The sequence below is a fragment of the Porites lutea genome, chromosome 8 (assembly GCF_958299795.1).
Source record: "Porites lutea chromosome 8, jaPorLute2.1, whole genome shotgun sequence".
Lineage (NCBI taxonomy): Eukaryota > Metazoa > Cnidaria > Anthozoa > Scleractinia > Poritidae > Porites > Porites lutea.
In genome coordinates, this window is record NC_133208.1 from 1,831,124 (window position 1) to 1,850,155 (window position 19,032).

The 19,032-nt window shown below is 40.9% G+C and overlaps 1 protein-coding gene across 1 annotated transcript in view; it reads left to right on the plus strand.

Annotated features, from left to right (window-relative positions):
- Nucleotides 1-18,882, plus strand: part of LOC140946737 (uncharacterized) — a 32,538-nt gene extending 13,656 nt beyond the window's left edge. Inside the window, exons 12-23 of the mRNA XM_073395844.1 lie at nt 4,693-4,839; nt 8,235-8,345; nt 8,857-8,985; nt 9,873-9,983; nt 10,695-10,829; nt 11,258-11,377; nt 12,166-12,324; nt 12,561-12,686; nt 13,214-13,312; nt 14,692-14,802; nt 15,234-15,341; nt 17,132-18,882. Coding sequence (XP_073251945.1) covers nt 4,693-4,839; nt 8,235-8,345; nt 8,857-8,985; nt 9,873-9,983; nt 10,695-10,829; nt 11,258-11,377; nt 12,166-12,324; nt 12,561-12,686; nt 13,214-13,312; nt 14,692-14,802; nt 15,234-15,341; nt 17,132-17,448 — 1,673 coding nt within the window. The 3' untranslated portion in view covers nt 17,449-18,882. The remainder of the gene's footprint in view (nt 1-4,692; nt 4,840-8,234; nt 8,346-8,856; nt 8,986-9,872; nt 9,984-10,694; nt 10,830-11,257; nt 11,378-12,165; nt 12,325-12,560; nt 12,687-13,213; nt 13,313-14,691; nt 14,803-15,233; nt 15,342-17,131) is intronic.
- Nucleotides 18,883-19,032: the final 150 nt, after the last annotated feature.

Here is a 19,032-nt window from a genome sequence, read left to right on the forward strand (position 1 = left end):
CACCCTTGTCACTGTTGTCACTGTTGTCGCTGTTGTCACCCTTTTCCCTGCTGTCACTGTTGTCGCTGTTGTCACACTTGTCGCCATTGTCGCTGTTGTTACTGTTGTCACTGTTGTCGTCGTGGTCACTGTTGTCAATGTTGTCGCTGTTGTCACTGTTGTCACCCTTATCACCGTTGTCACTGTTTCACCCTTGTCACCATTGTCACTGTTGTCGCTGTTGTCACACTTGTCACCGTTGTCACTGTTCTCCCTGCTGTCACTGTTGTCGCTGTTGTCATCCTTGTCACCGTAATCACTGTTGTCACTGTTGTCACAGTTGTCACCCTTGTCACCGTTGTCACAGTTGTCGCTGTTGTCACTGTTGTCAATGTTGTTGCTGTTGTCAGTGTTGTAACTGTTGTTGCTGTTGTCGCTGTTGACAACTGTCACCATTGAAACTGTTGTCGCTGTTGTCACTGTTGTCTCTGTTGTCACCCTTGTCACTGTTGTCACCGTTGTCACTGTTGTCACCCTTGATACCATTGTCACTGTTGTCGCTGTTGTCACTGTTGTCACACTTGTCGCTGTTGTTGCTGTTGTCACTGTCTTCGCTGTTCTCACACTTGTCACCGTAATCACTGTTGTCACTGTTGTCAGAGTTGTCACCCTTGTCACCGTTGTTGCTTTTGTCAGTGTTGTCAGTGTTGTCACCCTTGTCACTGTTGTCGTTGTTGTCACACTTCTTACCATTGTCACTTTTGTCGCTGTTGTTACACTTGTCACCATTGTCGCTGTTGTCGCCGTTGTCACTGTTGTCACCGTTGTCATCGTTGTCACTGTTCTCACTGTTCTCACTGTTGTCACTATTGTCACACTTGTCATCGTTGTCATTGTTGTCACTGTTGTCCCTGTTGTCACACTTGTCACCATTGTCACCGCTGTCACTGTTGTCGCTGTTGTCACCTGTCATCGTTGTCACTGTTGTCACTGTTGTCGCTTTTGTCACACTTGTCACCATCGTCGCTGTTGTGGCTGTTGTCACTGTTGTCACCGTTGTCACCGTTCTCACTGTTGTCACTATTGTCACACTTGTCATCGTTGTCACTGTTGTCACTGTTGTCCCTGTTATCACACTTGTCACCATTGTCACCGCTGTCACTGTTGTCGCTGTTGTCACCTGTCATCGTTGTCACTGTTGTCACTGTTGTCGCTTTTGTCACACTTGTCACCATTGTCGCTGTTGTCTCTGTTGTCACTGTTGTCACTATTGTCACACTTGTCATCATTGTCACTGTTGTCACTGTTGCCCTGTTGTCACACTTGTCACCATTGTCACCGCTGTCACTGTTGTCGCTGTTGTCACCCTTGTCACCGTAATCATTGTTCTCATTGTTGTCACAGTTGTCACCATTGTCACTGTTGTTGCTGCTGTCAGTGTTGTCGCTGTTGTCACTGTTGTCACCCTGGTCACCGTTGTCACTATTGTCGCTGTTGTCACTATTGTCGCTGCTGTCACTGTTGTAACCCTTGTCACCGTTGTCACTCTTGTCGCTGTTGTCACACCTGTCATCGTTGTCACTGTTGTCACTGTTGTCGCTTTTGTCACACTTGTCACCATTGTCACTGTTGTCGCTGTTGTCACTGTTGTCACCTTTGTCACCGTTGTCACTGTTATTGCTGTTGTCAGTGTTGTCACTGTTGTCACACTTGTCATCATTGTCACTGTTGTCACTGTTGTCGCTGTTGTCACACTTGTCACCATTGTCACTGCTGTTGTTGTTGTCGCTGTTGTCAGTATTGTCACTGTTGTCACTGTTGTCACCCTTGTCACACTTCTCATTGTTGTCACTGTTGTCAGTGTTGTCGCTGTTGTCACACTTGTCACCATTGTCACTGCTGTCGCTGTTGTCGCTGTTGTCACTGTTGTCACCCTTGTCACTGTTGTTGCTGTTGTCACCCTTGTCACTGTTGTCACTATTGTCACACTTGTCATCGTTGTCACTGTTGTCCCTGTTGTCACACTTGTTACCATTGTCACCGCTGTCACTGTTGTTGCTGTTGTCACCTGTCATCGTTGTCACTGTTGTCACTGTTGTAGCTTTTGTCACACTTGTCACCATTGTCCTGTTGTCACTGTTGTCACCGTTGTCACTGTTGTCACCTTTGTCACTGTTGTTGTCAGTGTTGACACTGTTGTCACTGTTGTCACCGTTCTCACCCTTGTCACTGTTGTTGCTGTTGTCACCCTTGTCACTGTTGTCACTATTGTCACACTTGTCATCGTTGTCACTGTTGTCACTGTTGTCCCTGTTGTCACACTTGTCACCATTGTCACCGCTGTCGCTGTTGTCGCTGTTGTCACCTTTCATCGTTGTCACTGTTGTCACTGTTGTAGCTTTTGTCACACTTGTCACCATTGTCCTGTTGTCACTCTTGTCACCGTTGTCACTGTTGTCACCTTTGTCACTGTTGTTGTCAGTGTTGACACTGTTGTCACTGTTGTCACACTTGTCATCGTTGTCACTGTTGTTGCTATTGTCACACTTGTCACCATTGTCACCGCTGTTGGTGTTGTCGCTATTGTCACTATTGTCACCGTTGTCACTGTTGTCACCTTTGTCACTGTTGTCACCCTTGTCACACTTCTTATCGTTGTCACTGTTGTCAGTGTTGTCGCTGTTGTCACACTTGTCACCATTGTCACCGCTGTCGCTGTTGTCACTGTTGTCACTGTTGTCACCTTTGTCACTGTTGTCACCCTTGTCACTGTTGTTGCTGTTGTCACCCTTGTCACTGTTGTCACTATTGTCACACTTGTCATCGTTGTCACTGTTGTCACTGTTGTCCCTGTTGTCACACTTGTCACCATTGTCACCGCTGTCACTGTTGTCGCTGTTGTCACCTGTCATCGTTGTCACTGTTGTCACTGTTGTCGCTTTTGTCACACTTGTCACCATTGTCGCTGTTGTCGCTGTTGTCACTGTTGTCACCTTTGTCACCGTTGTCACTGTTGTCACCCTTGTCACTATTGTTGCTGTTGTCAGTGTTGTCACTGTTGTCACACTTGTTATCGTTGTCACTGTTGTCACTGTTGTTGCTGTTGTCATACTTGTCACCATTGTCACCGCTGTTGCTGTTGTCATACTTGTCACCATTGTCACCGCTGTTGCTGTTGTCGCTGTTGTCACTTTTGTCACTGTTGTCACTGTTGTCAACTTTGTCACTGTTGTCACCCTTGTCACACTTGTCATCGTTGTCACTGTTGTCAGTGTTGTCGCTGTTGTCACACTTGTCACCATTGTCACCGTTGATGCTGTTGTTGCTGTTGTCACTGTTGTCACCGTTGTCACTGTTGTTGCTGTTGTCACCCTTGTCACTGTTGTCACTATTGTCACACTTGTCATCGTTGTCACTGTTGTCACTGTTGTCCCTGTTGTCACACTTGTCACCATTGTCACCGCTGTCGCTGTTGTCGCTGTTGTCACCTGTCATCGTTGTCACTGTTGTCGCTTTTGTCACACTTGTCACCATTGTCCTGTTGTCACTGTTGTCATCTTTGTCACCGTTGTCGCTGTTGTCACACTTGTCACCATTGTCACCGCTGTCGCAGTTGTCGCTGTTGTCACTGTTGTCACTGTTGTCTCCTTTGTCACTGTTGTCAGCCTTGTCACTGTTGTTGCTGTTGTCACCCTTGTCACGGTTGTCACTATTGTCACACTTGTCATCGTTGCCACTGTTGTTCCTGTTGTCACACTTGTCACCATTGTCACCGCTGTCGCTGTTGTCGCTATTGTCACCCTTGTCACCATTCTCACCGTTGTTGCTGTTGTCCCTGTTGTCACTGTTGTCACCCTTGTCACCGTTGTCACTGTTGTAGCTTTTGTCAGCCTTGTCACCGTTGTCACTGTTGTCACTGTTGCCACACTTGTCACTGTTGTTACTGTTGTCACTGTTGTCCCTGTTGTGAACCTCGTCACCATTGTCACTGTTGTCACTGTTCTCACTGTTGTCAAAGTTGTCATAGTTGTCACGTTGTCACGTTGTCACTGTTGTTGCTGTTGTCACGCTTGTCACTGTTGTCGCTGTTGTCACTGTTGTCACCCTTGTCACTGTTGTTGCTGTTGTCACCCTTGTCACTGTTGTCACTATTGTCATACTTGTCATCGTTGTCACTGTTGTCACTGTTGTCCCTGTTGTCACACTTGTCACTGTTGTCACCGTTGTCACAGTTGTCACCGCTGTCACTGTTGTCACCGTTGTCACAGTTGTCACTGCTGTCACTTTTGTCACCGTTGTCTTTGTTGTCGCTGGTGTCACTGTAGTCACCATTGTCACTGTCGTCACCCTTTCACTGTTGTTACTGTTGTTGCTGTTGTCACTTTTGTCACCCTTGTCACCGTTGTCACTGTTGTCACTGTTGTCACTGTTGTCGCTGTTGTCACTGATGTCACCCTTGTCATCGTTGTTGCTTGGTCACTGTTGTCAATGTTGTCATTGTTGTCACTGTTGTCATCATTGTGACTGTTGTCACTGTTTTTACCGTTGTCAGTATTGTTGCTGTTGTCACCATTGTCACTGTTGTCTCTTTTTTTACATGGGCTTTCTTTTCTAGGAATGATGCTTGTAATGGAAGTAGACTATGTAAGCTAGTTTAATACTGACTGATCTTCGTTTCTATGCTTAATTATGTTGTTAAAATTTTGTTTTTAGAAAGAACATTTCCGGCGGTTGTTGTGTCAAATTCTGCTTGCGGCCCAGTCAACCCATGCTTATTTGGTGGCCACTGTATACCCGTGGGCATCGAGTTTACTTGTGCATGTCCCTCGGGACGTGGAGGATCACGCTGCGAGAAAACAAGTATGTAAACAATGTTTTATGTTCTTTACGCTTCATGTTCCTGTAAATATGAAGTCAACTATTAATGACGATGGAGTCTTGCTTTGGAACTTTATTGGCAAATCCTTTATGGAATAATTTTGGCCACAATAACATTAGGCCATCAAAATTGATGGTACACCCGCCATCCAGAGGGATAGAGTACAGATTAAGGCTGTTGGTACAGTGAGCTAAGAGTCCCTGCGCCTGGCATTAAAAAAAGCCAGTATTGATAGCTGTTTTTTATGTGTACAAAAACTAAAAGAGCTACCCTATTGAAATTAAGGTTTCTAACTAGCTAAGAATCTACATGATTATTTCCAGAATGGGGAGAAGGCTCCCCTTACTGGTAGCTGGAAAAATGTGAAGTCGGTCAGTCACATTAGCGTTCAGCCATTTATTTCTCTTAAAAATAAATTTCATTCTCGTGAGTTATGTCAGTGTTTAGAAAATGCAAATGTTCCCAATGTTACGATCGCACAGTCTACTAAGAACTTTATTCAACCACTGTCTACTCAGATCTATAATGATGCAATCACGATAGTGCTCACAACAGATGACTACGAACTGTATTTCTGAGAATATCTCCGTTTTCAAGTACTTTTTACTACGACTGGTTCTTGACTGTACTGAGGTGACTGGGACGGTAGATAATACTTCATGGGACTTCGAGGTCATTGAGGCATTGACATTGAAGACATTTAGCGCTTAATTGCCTTAATGTTCAGTACGTTATAAACACCTACACTAAACAGCTTGCCAATTAATGTCACGACATGCAAAGCATAGATGACAATGCCATTGCAACCTCGGTGGCGGCTCCAGGGGAGGGACTCGCCCTTATTTTTAGAGGAAACCGAGGCCCGAAGGGTCGAAAAAAAATTTTGGAGACCGCCCCCTCCCCTCATCTCAAGGTCTGGGTCTGGTCTCAAACAGGAAACAATGCAATCCACTATCTTAACACAACTTTTCGCTGTACATAAAGACGAGGAGGACGTTTCTCAGGAAAATTACATTAACTGTCAAACGTTCACCTACATTTTACACGGTGATGGATACCTCTTTTAAACTGCACGTTCAACATTGACAAGACAAAAGTTCAAATCATTTATCGTAAAAAAACAGTTACCACTAATTGCAGAATCGTCATCCGTTCAAACTACAATCCTGGACAAACGTTCTTGGGACAGTACTGCAATATTCATAGTTTTCTGTCATTTCTCGGTTCCCTCATAAAACAGTGGAACCTTTTGGAAATTTCTGACAGTTCTCCCTCCCCCCACCCTATACAAAGTTGAAACTTGGAAAAAAATCTGGATACACGCGTGCAACATTGTTTGTGGGGTAAGGGGAGGGTTTGGGCCTGTGTGAATTGGAAAACGCCCCGGAAACGCAAAAGTGTTCCAAGACTTTTGTCCATGATTGTAAGTCTACTCTCATTAAGGCTAAGTTCACACCATACCGGGAAGTATATCCGGGGCGGCACAAGTCGTTCACACACATCGAACCTCGTGTCGGCGCGCTTAGCCGAGAGGGTTTGGTACACCAAGTTCCAGTCCTCCCTCCTGAATATTTACTTCCGTCTCAGTGGGTTCCAGTCCACGCTCCTGATAATTCACTTTCACAACCGTTCTTGTGTGTGAACAGGAGCCCTATCTAGTAAGACTTTCGTGGCGGCGAAAAAACTGTCCGGTATGGCGTGAAGATATCCGTAATACCATATTTTGAGCTGCAGATAATGTGAAGATAGCTGTAATACCATATTTTGAGCTGCAGATAATGTGAAGATAGCCGTAATACAACACTTGGAGCTACAGATAATTTTCATGACCATAGATCGAAGCACAATCACCTATTATTATATTTTGTCTAGAAACAATACTAGAATTGGGAACCCTAAACGTTCCTCTTAAGTTATGCGAGCAGCGCAAGTAACTATTTAAGCAGGACATAAGTATCTGCTGAAGGGAGGAGGTTTATGCTGATATAAGTGCCATCACTCGCCCCTACTTGAAAACTTCTTTTCAGTTTTAATTCAGGATCAACAGTTCTTGTTCACTATAGCTTTTGTTCTGGCACATCCCTTTAATTAACTGCTTTTTTGTTTTTATCTTGGTTTTTGTTTGTTTGTTTCATTTTCTATTCTTATCCAGCGTTTAAACTTTATATTACTATCAAATATTTTACCCACCAAGAAAAGTTCCGATAATTGTGCGCAACTTAATTGCAAACTATTTGCCATTTTAATAAATCCTTGTTGTTGAAAACGAAGACTTTTCTAAGTGTTCAAGTAAGAGTTACGTCTAATTCAAAAACTACGGACGTTAACTCTGAATATTACAGGACATCACCCAGACAAGATGAAGGTGTACCTGACCCTGTATAGAGTCTTTTAATCTCCCACGTATGCTTGCCGGAAATTCGTAATCTATTTCTCAAACCCATTCTTCATACCAGTTTTAGGCTTTCGTAGCCGTTTTTTCGGTAAACGGAATTGATTTGTGCAACTGTGTAACACGATTCCGGGACGAAATTTACCAGTCCTGAATTTTGCTTACCATGTTAGTGCCCAAACCGTGAACCGACCGGTTTGCCCATGTAAATGGTGCACAACCCAACAGTCATACGCGAAACTCTTTTCCTGAAACTGTTGACTAAATTGTTTGTTTGTCTTTTTTGGCGTTGTGGAAACCATTGTTGGTTCGCTTGTGGTTTGTGGTGTAGTATTGTTCCATATCTTTTTAATCTGTTGTATTACGTCATTTAGTCCTAGAGGGTACGTCCTAATAACAGGCTAATGGGGATGTGCTGCTGGATGGGGTCGCATTTTAACGGCTGGATTGACTATAATGGGTCGGGGGTTGCATTTTCATTAGAGTTACTAGAATGGGATCGCACATTTTCGGGATTTGAGGATCAGAAAATTCAGGTAGGTAGGAATTTAAAAATAGGAAGATTTTTTCTCAAGTTTAACCAATGTGTCAACTCATTTCAGGATGACGTAGTTAAATGGTTTTATAAGGCAGATGCATAAATAGAAAGTTACTTAGGTGGGATTACAAACATTACATTTTCCCAAAAGTGACTTAGATGGGGTCTGTATTTGGCAACAGAGTAGACTATAATGGGGTAGGGGTTATAAGAGGCCAGCGGCACATACCCAGCAAAAATTAACCCAGGCGCTGAACCCCTCTCCGGGCATTTGGCGATTGCACCAGTCCGAAACTGCCCACCTACCCCTCTGCTAAGCCAATATTTTGTCCTAAGTGAGAAGAAAGTGTTAATGTTGGCCTAGGGGAGGGGTCGGTTGGCACTTTCCCAGAAACGTAAAATGATCCAAAACTACTACTAATTACAATTCTGGTGTTCTTTGAAAGATTTATCGCACGGAAGTAAGTGCAGTGGATGTCATCACCACGCAGTTTGTCTTTACAGCCAATGCTTCTGTAGACCCGGCTTTACCGGCGACGGAAAAACATGTCGAACCAGTAAGTAAACCAAACTTGTGTCTACAAAACGTATACGCCAGATTATTTAGCGCTGAAAAGACCATATTGGGTTAATGTTTTCAAAGCACTAAAAAGGCTGAGTTTCAGTGGCCGAAGACGAGGATATAAATAGTGTGTTTTTTAGATGACCATTAATTTAAACTGCGCCAAAAAATTCTAGCTTAATTTGATTAATCTGCTAATTTTCAACCAGATGAATCCCACTATATGTATAGTTTTAAGTTCTAGGTAAGATCATTAATTTAAAAGTCATGTAATAAGTTAGTGTGCCAGTACTTAGGAAAGTGTCCCCAATTAGCTGACTGTTAAGCTAATACATTGACGCGAGAATAGAGTCATTATTATAATTATTATTACTAAATAATCTGGTTTCCTACGCTATCCCGTAAATTTATGATTATGACCAACAGTTTCTTTTAAAATGTACGAAAATGTCAGAAGAAGTCAGTTTTCTAAGATTTTTTTTTTTCATATTGTTTTCTTTTACAAGAAAATCCTTTCTGCCATCCAAACCCGTGTTTGAATGGCGGCACATGCCGAGAGGAAGAAACCGAAGACCCAGACAAAAAAGAGTGGTGGTGTGAATGTGCAAAGGGATACAATGGAAAATATTGTAATGGTAAGGAATAGTGAAGGCTTAGTTTCTCATATCCTGTGTACAGCCGCCTCCTCTCCTCCCCCTCACCTTTTTAGTTTTTGGGTGGAGAGGGGAGCGGTTATACACAGACTAAGTGTCTCAGTAATCCCTTGGAAAAAGAGTTTGTTTCAGTTCTAGTTACCTCTCTGATGAACTGATCCCACGCCGATCCTTTGCTTGACCTTTTCCTGAATCCGTGGCTACGAACTCGTCTTCATAAGGTGTTTCTTCCATAACCACTGATGAAAAGAAAAAAAGAAAACTCGCTGCAAAGATTCGTCATTTAATCCACCGATTCATCTTTTTGTGACATAGAAATATAGTCATCACAGCAGGATATTGCGTTTTGAAAATTGGAATCTTAGAGAATGTTCATCTTCTGGGTATGAAGCCAAATAGGTTGCGACATGCGTTCTTCCTTACTTTTAAATCCAGCATTTTTACTCAAGTGGCCAGCATCTATGCAAGTTTATTGCGACAAAAAAAAAACCGTTTACATGAGAAAAGACTTAGACGCCTACAGGACTAGTTTATAAGGCCGCAGTTTCATTGTTTGGGACACCAATATTGCGGACAGCCACATATGAAAAGGCTGTATAGTTATACAAAGAGCAGCTGACTAACACAAACTTTTAAAAGTAGGTTCAGTTTGATCGCTCGGTTGAACGTAGTCCTGAATAGGACTGTTGTTGTTAACAGTGACTGACGTTTCGACAACCTGTGCGGTAGTCATCTTCAGAGTCAAAGTGAGTTGTATCACGTCAGTTGACTCCTGGGTTCAAACCTTTCACAAAAAATTTTAATTTGACATTAAAAAGATGTGTGTTTAATTTATTTCTAATAGTGTAAACCAAATTCTCTTTTTGTAGAGTATGATCCCTGCACCAATTTTCAATGCCACAACGGCGGAAGATGCGAAACCATCAACAATGCTCCACTATGCAATTGCGCAGAACCATATGAAGGAACTAATTGCCTTCGTAAGTCTATAATCTTTTTCTCCTTTTTACAAAAATATTTCCCAGGTCGGGTGTCTTCTGACCACCTTCGTGTTGCAATGGCGGTTATGCCTTAAAGAGGCTCTTTCATGGTTGTTTGTTAACTTTGTTAATAATTACAGAATGGAACGTTTCAGATACAAGCATCAAGAAGAAATCCTTTATTGCCGGTTTAAGCGCACTTTATACAAGAAATTTTTAACTGATCAGAAAGCCTCCCTGCTCGTCAAGATATGAGGCTTCTTTAAAGTAAGATTTTATTTGAGCGCATTATGTCTCACTCAGTTTTGAATTCTGGTAAACTTCGTGACACAACTCCTTCAACCCTTTAAACCCTAAGATCAAAATTAGAATTCTCATTTGTTGCCCCTATTCATTTCCTACAGAAGAAGTGGGGAGAAATTGATAAAATGTCAAGCAAATTCATCTTGTGTGATCATGTCCCTAATTCTCATGACCACTCTGTTTTACAAAGCATTGAAATTACAAGGAGAAATTTGATGCTGATCACCCTTAGGGCTTAAAGGGTTAAGTCCTGAAGAGATATAAAGGGCTGAACGTTCTGCCAATATCTCTGTTACCTGCGGAATGTGCTTTTGACATTTTTTTTTCTTGGAATGTGAAATGAAAATGTATACTACATCTACACTTAAGAGAGCAAACTGTACTAACTAATGAATTTTGTTTCTGTAGTTGATAATGCGTGCAAACCCAAAGATGGTGTAAACAGAAACCCTTGCAAAAATGGCGCAAAATGCGAATTTGACGACAAAAATGGTGAAATAACCTGCATTTGTCCTACTTCCTATGAAGGCCCGACATGCAATGGTAAGGCGACCATACTTACAGAAATTTGCAAGTTATACGTGCTACGTAATAGAGAGGAGAAGTCTTTACGTCATGTTGCCATGGTAGCCAAATTTTTGGATCTCAACAAACCGTGTTCCTGCAAATATGGCAAAAAAAGAAAACGAAAAAGACTTGCCGTCTGTGACCTGTTAATGGTTGCACTCAGGACAAAACGATAGGCCATACTTTCCTTTCACCGTTCGACAATGCAAACGGCCGTCTCTGTCAAGAAAGATTGTTTAGATACGAAAATGCTGCTACCATGGTTACGTAGCAACATACCTCTCTTCTCTGTTTTCGTTATATTTGATGCAAATATCAATAGTTCGCTTCATTATTCGACTTAACATGTTATGACCTTGCCTCATTTAGTATGATTATTTTTTCTTCCCATTTTTTCTTGAAAGAAAACAAGTGCGACAAATGTGACAAAAAACACGCATTTTGTGAAAACGGAATTTGCAAGTGCAAGCCACCTTATACAGGAGACGGTATAACGTGCAAAGAACCAGAAAAACCGAAATCACGTAAGTGAATCAATGGTCGAATGTTATTTAATATCATAAACGATATGCAGTGAGTGTTGACAAAAGTGTTGGGACACTTCCTCCTTTTTGCATAGTCGACATATCTATCCCCTCCCCCTATGAGCCCCTAACCATTACCCCCTCCCCCAAAAATCGATGTTGTATTTTACACTCTCAAGTCTTTCTTCAACTACAAACAACATTGGTTCGGGGCTGGGGGATGTAAGAAATTTAAACCGAGTAGTTACAAGAGTTTAAACAGGATAGTTTATAGTTACAGTCTATTATAGCTACAGTACCAGCCAAGACTTGGCGCGTTTCAGATCGAATTAGAGTTTCTGGAGGGGGGGAAATGATATAACCGGAGAAAAACCTTTAGGATGGGAACAAGGAAGTGAACCCACGCCAATATCAACCTACACATAACAACACCTCCCGGATTAAAACTCGCGCCACGGCAGTGTTTTTTTAAGTTACAATCAGACGATTCAAACAAACCGGTGGCCGGCGTTTTGACAGAAAGTTATGTCATAGTTCCTTGACTTCGTCAGGGCTGTGTTAAACGGTTTTGGGTTTGGATTACATTGGAATGTAAATGAACAAAACTCGTCAGAAAATAGGGAAATAACGAAGCAGAAACTTTTTAATTTTTCACACCGCTTTCACTTCTGTCCAAGTTTCATGATCGGAACAAGAACAAAACGTTTCATTGGTTCCAGCTTCTGCTATCATTGGCGAAAGCACTCCCAGCTTAAGTTCTAATTCATATTTTATTCAACCTTTTGCAGGCGCACCCAGCAAGAATCCACAACAACTTGCAAATAGTTGCAATCCAAACCAATGCCTAAATAATGCGCAATGCATTGAAGGAAAATCAACCTTCTTCTGTGTCTGTCCGCCCAACACTTCTGGTAGGCTTTGCGAGAAAAAGACTACACCAACAACAGGTACCACAATAGTAGTTGATTTATGGTATGGGTAAAGACTTACGGGCTGTTTGAGTGGAAAAGGTACTTATGTTCCCGTACTTCCTATAACGGATTCAATTATTTGAGCGTAGGAGGATAATATTTGCTGATTTAAAACTTAGAAAAAAAAAGTTGTAAAGCAAAACCCGGCAAATATTTCATGCTATAAATTTGTAACAGTTTCTTCAATGTTTGTTCTTGTTATTACATGACAGCTCCACCTAAAGTAGCATGCCATCCCAATCCTTGTCTTAATGGGGGAATATGCAAAGAAACTGGAGTTAACCAGGACTTTGACTGCATCTGTCCTAACCCTCGCTTTAAGGGACGCTTCTGTGATGGTAAGACTTGCGTAATTTATGTCAATTTATGTTTAAACGTTATACTTGGATATAATTTATGTCAAGTTATTCTTGTTCAACACCTCTTCAGTGAAGGGCATTCTGTTCTGAGCTGGATAAGTATAGATCAAGCCAAACTGCATTTTTCCTTCGGCCAAAACGAAGTAAACTTCACTAAGGCAATTTCTGGTAAGGCGACTTAAACGAAAATTTGTAACATCAGTGCAACATCGCTATTTCTTTTCCGCAAAATCGCAAAATCACCGAACTTGTTTTTGTTTGTTTGCTTGTTATTATTATTATTGTTGTTGTTGTTGTTGGATATGCTTTTTCAAAATTTCTCGTCCATGGTACCTTTATTCCTATCCCTGGGACTTCGCCATCTCTTTACCGAAAATCGCAAAATCGCAGCATTTGTTTTTGTTTGTTTGTTTTTTTACTATTGGCCAAGTTTTTTTTTTTTTTTTAAAAGCGTTTCCATTTTGTTTTTTTTGCTTTAGTATAATCATTTCCTTCTGTTCTTGCAGTGGACATGTGCGCCGAGTGCGATCCTCACGCTCGATGCATTAATGGAAAGTGTTATTGCCGAAGAGGGTACACAGGAGATGGATATACTTGCAAGAAAGGTAAACGAAGTTCTGTCAACCAGGGACCCGTTTCTCGAAAGTCCCCGTAATTTTTCGGTTCCGAGGCAAAATTTAAAGTCAAAACCAGTGAAGGTCCCCAAAACGTTTTTCGGGATCCGGGATTTTCCTTATTTAAAGTTCGGGATCCGGGATTTTAAGGAAAAATGCGGCGAGATTCGGGATTCGAAAATATACGCTCGAGTTAGAATGCCCAAAATAACCCTCGGGATTACAGGATTGCACGAAATTTCTGGTCGGGATTACGGGATTGAAGAACCCTATTGGAGACCCTCAGCAGTTATATACTAGCATGGTTCCTACCTCACAAACCAGTCAAGTTTTGTTTCGTTTACTGATAGTTTCATTGTATCATTCAAATCTATCAAAACGTTGTACTTAAATATAACCATGGATAACCTAAAAAAGCTTTCCAGGCCCGAAAAAATAACGGGACTTTCGAGAAACATACCCCAGGAACCAGAAAAAGGAAAACATTCCGGAAGTTTTATCATGTTAGGAATTTATACAGTGACCTCAACTAAGCTTACCCCTGTTGCTGGTGTATATCCTGTATTTTGTACTCTTATCCAACATGGATTCCTAGAGAAAATATAAAAATTTGTTAGTCCGTTCAATTGTAAAAAGACAGGAAGACATTTAGGATCTAACCTTTCATGCAAATACTAAAAGACTGTATAGGATTCTAGAAATAAGGTATCGGAATGAATTGACTTGCTCGTGACAAAGCACTACTGCCGTTTAAGCGTATAATTTTTTTACGTACTCTTTAAGAAACGAGCACGAGTGTATTGTCAGGTTTAAAAGCTCGAGGCGAAGCCGAGAGTTCTTAAACCTATACGTATACACGACCGCGAGGTTTTTGAACGGCTTCAAAATCTCTGATATAGATCAATTCATTCTTGCACTAATATTTAGGTTTGGGGTTATTTTTGGTCTAAAAATAGAGTGTTTTCACTCACGTGGCCAGCATCTATGCAAATTTATTGGAACAAAAGAAAGCGTTCACATAAGAAAATAGTTCAACTCCCACAGGACCGGTTTGGGACACCAACATGGCCCCCGTTTCATTGTTTTGGGACACCAACATGGCCGCCTTGACGTCCTGTGAAAACACTCTATGGGACAAAAAGTTCAATTATTATGAATTATTTACAAATTTTTGAATTGTTGAAATATAGGACGTGTTCAGTGAATGACACTGAATGGGAAAAGAGAGCTGGTAGTATGAGGAATGAACAGCATCGGCCACTCTAAAGGTCTACTACACAGCTCTTTTGGATCAATGCATAATCTAAGGATAAAACAAAGTATTGCCATAATCATGATATAGTACATTGTTCTATTTGTTCATCTTGTAGTCAAACCGAAGAGGAAAAACTGTCCCCAGTATTCCACCGTTATCAGCGGAGACATTTGCCTCTGTAACCCCGGTTATTATATGAGCAACGCTGGCAAGCGGACCTGTACTCGTGAGTACTTTGGAGTTCTAGTTATCCTTTGCATTGCCAAAAGGGAAGAGTCATGCTAAGACATAACTAGGCCCTTAGCTAACAAGTCTCATCCATTCTAGCAAGAAAAAATGACTATGATATCGAAATCTCCGTTGCGCAGGTCTGTTAAGCTATTAGTGTGACTGTTGTCAAGAACTGCTTGAATTCTTTCCCGGTAGAGAAAAAAGACCACATCAAACTCCTTCCGACTGCCAACATTTAAAACATTTTGCCCCCAGCCGCGAGCACCTCCAGATCTTTACACACCTAACTGCATTCACTGTTCAAGTATGATTTTTTTTACCTTTTACAAAGATGTCATTTATTTTCCCTTAAAAATGCTTTCAAAAATTTTTGCAAATTCAAAGAGGTGTGATTAAAAATTGTTGATCGATGTTCCTTTAACGCAGCGACAGAGAATTCTGTGCGAGGATTATCTCCGTTACAGCACCCTAGCAAGCTAGAGATTCCCCTTCCATTGGACGACGCTGTTGCAAGAAGTGGATCACAGTGGTCAGGTAAAGAATTGAAATAATTATGCATCACGTGGCAAGTTAGCCTGAGACAACAAGCGACATTTCGCGACGGCACCACTGGTTTCCCCGCGAAATGACGTCTGAGAAAGGAGCGCAGAAATTCCATACTGATGACGTGTCGCTATCCAGATCTGGGTAGTGCTTCTGATTGGTTGAAGCAAATTTCACAAGCGGCACAACCAATCAGAAGCACTACCCAGATCTGGGTAGTGACGCGTCATCACAATGGAATTTCTGCGCTCGTTTCTCAGACGTCATTTCGCGGGGAAGTCAGTGATGGCGTCGCAAAATGCGAGCTGTTTTGTCAGGCTAGTGCCAAGCATTTATGCTAATTTGTCGTAACAAAAAAAGCGCTTAAATAAGAAAGAGTTCAATTCCCACAGGACTGGTTTGGAACACCTACATGACCGCCGAGAAGCCATGTAAAAACGCTCTATACCGTACCAGACATAAAAAAAAACACGGCTTTCCTCATGGCTGGAAATGATATTTTTGTTGATTGTCTACCGTACAACTGCTGTTTGAGTATATTTAACAATTATTCTTTGAAATCGAGGTGAATAGTGGCAAAATATTTGCCGAGCCGCGAAAGCGGCGAGGTAAATATTCCCAAAGCCACTATTCACCGAGATTGAAAAGAATAATTGTTTTAGTATATACACACGAAGTGATCTCAACAAAATCAGAGAGGAAACCATTAAAAAGTACAATTTGATTGACAGATCAAATCACGCGTAAGTTTAAAAATAGATCTTTGCAGAATTTTCAAACATGGCAATTTACAAGTTTATCATTTCGCAAACAACAGCGTAATGGCTTAAATGGAACCGCTAAAAGTTTGAACTGTCTCCTTACCTGAGAAGAAAAGTGGAGCTTTGTTTTTTTCTGTTGACTAGCCAAGTTTATAGCCAAAAGGGCTTGTTGTGTCGTTCTTCGCATGAAGTGCTAACAAAAATGGCCGGCTCGGTTGCTCGAGGTAAGACGTCGTCTTCCTGTATCATTCTTTTTCCCGTTAACTTGAAACGTAGAATTTCTGCAAACATTTCCTTTTAAATTTGTTTGTCATAAATAAACTTCGATTTTTGAGCCAAAATTTTCTTCTTAGAAAACGCTGAGTTCACGAAACGGCTTCTTCTACGCGAATACACGGGCGTTGTAAACAATCCATCGAGCACAAAACTCAGCTACAGTAAATTGAAAAACGCCGTATTGAATCCTTCCAAGTCTTTTCTTGCCTTTCAAAAAGTCAGCGCTAGGATTTTGTCGACTTTTAAAAGATTGTTCTCTAAAAAAAGGGGGAAAACACCGAGCTCACACATTATCCACTCGCTAGGAGGTGAATATTGTTGAATAGTCCGAGATAGCGAACCAATCAGATTGCTTAAATCACCAAGATCACTGAGTGTGTATATACTAATATAAATTAGGGCATTTCGATATCCACTGAAATGATAAAGGTGAGACGGTAGCCTTTGATCCTCTTATGGCTTAGTGGTCCTCTCTGTTGTTATGATGTCAAATTGTAAACATCCATGTTTTGTAAATTGCAATGCCATTGTATTTTTAGTAGCCAGGGTGATTAAAATGATCCGTGACGACAACTAAGCGTGGTGATTCAACATCGTTAGAAAAACGATTCAAAAAGTTGTCCATGCCAAACCGATTATTCAGCCATCCAATTTTGTGCCATGTGGTGCGTTTCGCCCGACTGTAAAATCAATCGTGTTTACATTAAATTACATTCCTTTCATTGCTGCTTTGTTTTCAAACAGAGGATATCATAGTTACAGAATACCGCAGCTTGGGGTGCTGGGCTGACACAAAAGAGTGGAAGGATACAGCTAAGCGAGCTTTGATGGTGATGGAGGGACTCGATCCACTCCTTGCTGGGAGTTACCAGGAGAGAAAACAACCAATTAGCAAGTGCGCAGAAGTCGCCAAGAGGCTTGGATTCAGGGTATTTGCCATTCAAAATGGCGGTCAATGTTTTGGTGGTGCTGATGAAGTTACCTATAAAACATACGGACCATCAGAGTCGTGTGCTGATGGTATAGGGGGACCGTTGGCCAATGATGTGTACAAGCTTTAAGTCGGATGGCAAATTTAGTTAAGTGGTACCCCGTAGAGACAATAATGTTAAAATCTTAGTTGGCCAAGGAAGAGAGCTTATCTGTCTAAGTTTGGAAGGGAAACAAAGGAACTGTATCAGTTTATGTAAACACAGGACGATTGGCGATTATGCCGTTGAGTTGCCTCATAAAAACGGTTTCGTGATAAAAACAAATAACAGTAAAACTCATAAAAAAGCATCAGCTTTTGAGCAAAGGCTAAGTTCAAAAATTTACATAACGCGGCTTATAAATGAATGGCTAACGCTATACTAACATTCATCGTAAAAGACTTCCTATGAAAATGCCAGGTACTGTGTGTAAGGCACTGATCGAAAAAGCCTGTAAAGCTTCTCACAGGTTCTTTATATCATTTTATAACTCAACAATCTTTCACACACAGCCCGACATCACCAGAAGCTGGAGGCGGCGAAAGTATTCAGATGAGTAACCCGGCATGGTAGAATTAAAATCTAAAACATTTCCTTTCCCAATTTTGGGTTCAGAAATGCCAATAGCGTAGAATCATTTTTCAATTCATCCAGCCAATTCGTAAATTTTCTAGGTTACTTCTTAGATTCCCAGCATTGCTGTTAAACACATAGACGTTAGATTCTATGGCAAAGATAACTGATAGTCATTAGAACATTCAATCTACGTAAAGTTAGAATCGCCGTGGATGTATTGATTACGAAGACTGGAGTCAGAATTTACGCCTCTTTGATTATTTAAAGTAAATAAATGCCAATTTTAATACTCTAAAGTTTATTCAGATGTCTTTTTTGAGGGTTAAAACTTTTTGGATAGTTATTAAACTAGAAATGACATTCGAAGATACTCAAAACTATGATTCTCAAAATGATACGTTGTTGTTGGAAACGGATATTCGCAGTATCTCTACATTATAGTGTTATTCTAAATAGGGCGTGGTCTAAATCTGTTGAGGAAAATTAATATTTTTACATAACCCAACAAATGGTTAGACGTTTCACTGTGGGACTGAGTTTGAGGTGTAACTTAATTTGTGATTCCTAAGCTTTTACTTCGTTATTGTTTGTAACTAAGCCTAAGGCTTTGCTAGCAACGAGATTAACTCCGATTCTAGTACGTTTAAAGTAAACGTTCTCTCTTTTCGTTAGTTATCAACACTTATCTAGTCAACTATTTAAGTTTCTTTTTGTCAACAAAAGCCAGAAGCAATAAAACGAGAGAGATAAGAAATTGACCCGTGAAGTAAAAAATGCATGCATTGATTGATTTGGTTCATACCGTGTCTTATAAAATAAATCCGTACCATTATCGTTATCGTAATCAATCATAGCCCAAATAGCTTGAATTAAAGGGTCATAACCTACTTAAAATGAAGTTTAAGCATTGATTTATTGATTACTGAACGATTAAAAAAATGCTGTTATACGTAAAAACTGTACTCTTTCTGATCAATAAAGAAAGTTAAATCGACAACATTATCCATCCTGGATGCAGGTTGTATCGAAAGACCGCTTTTGATTATGTTTTGATATATTCAAAAAAAATTGGTGAGAATATTAAAAACAATAGCAATT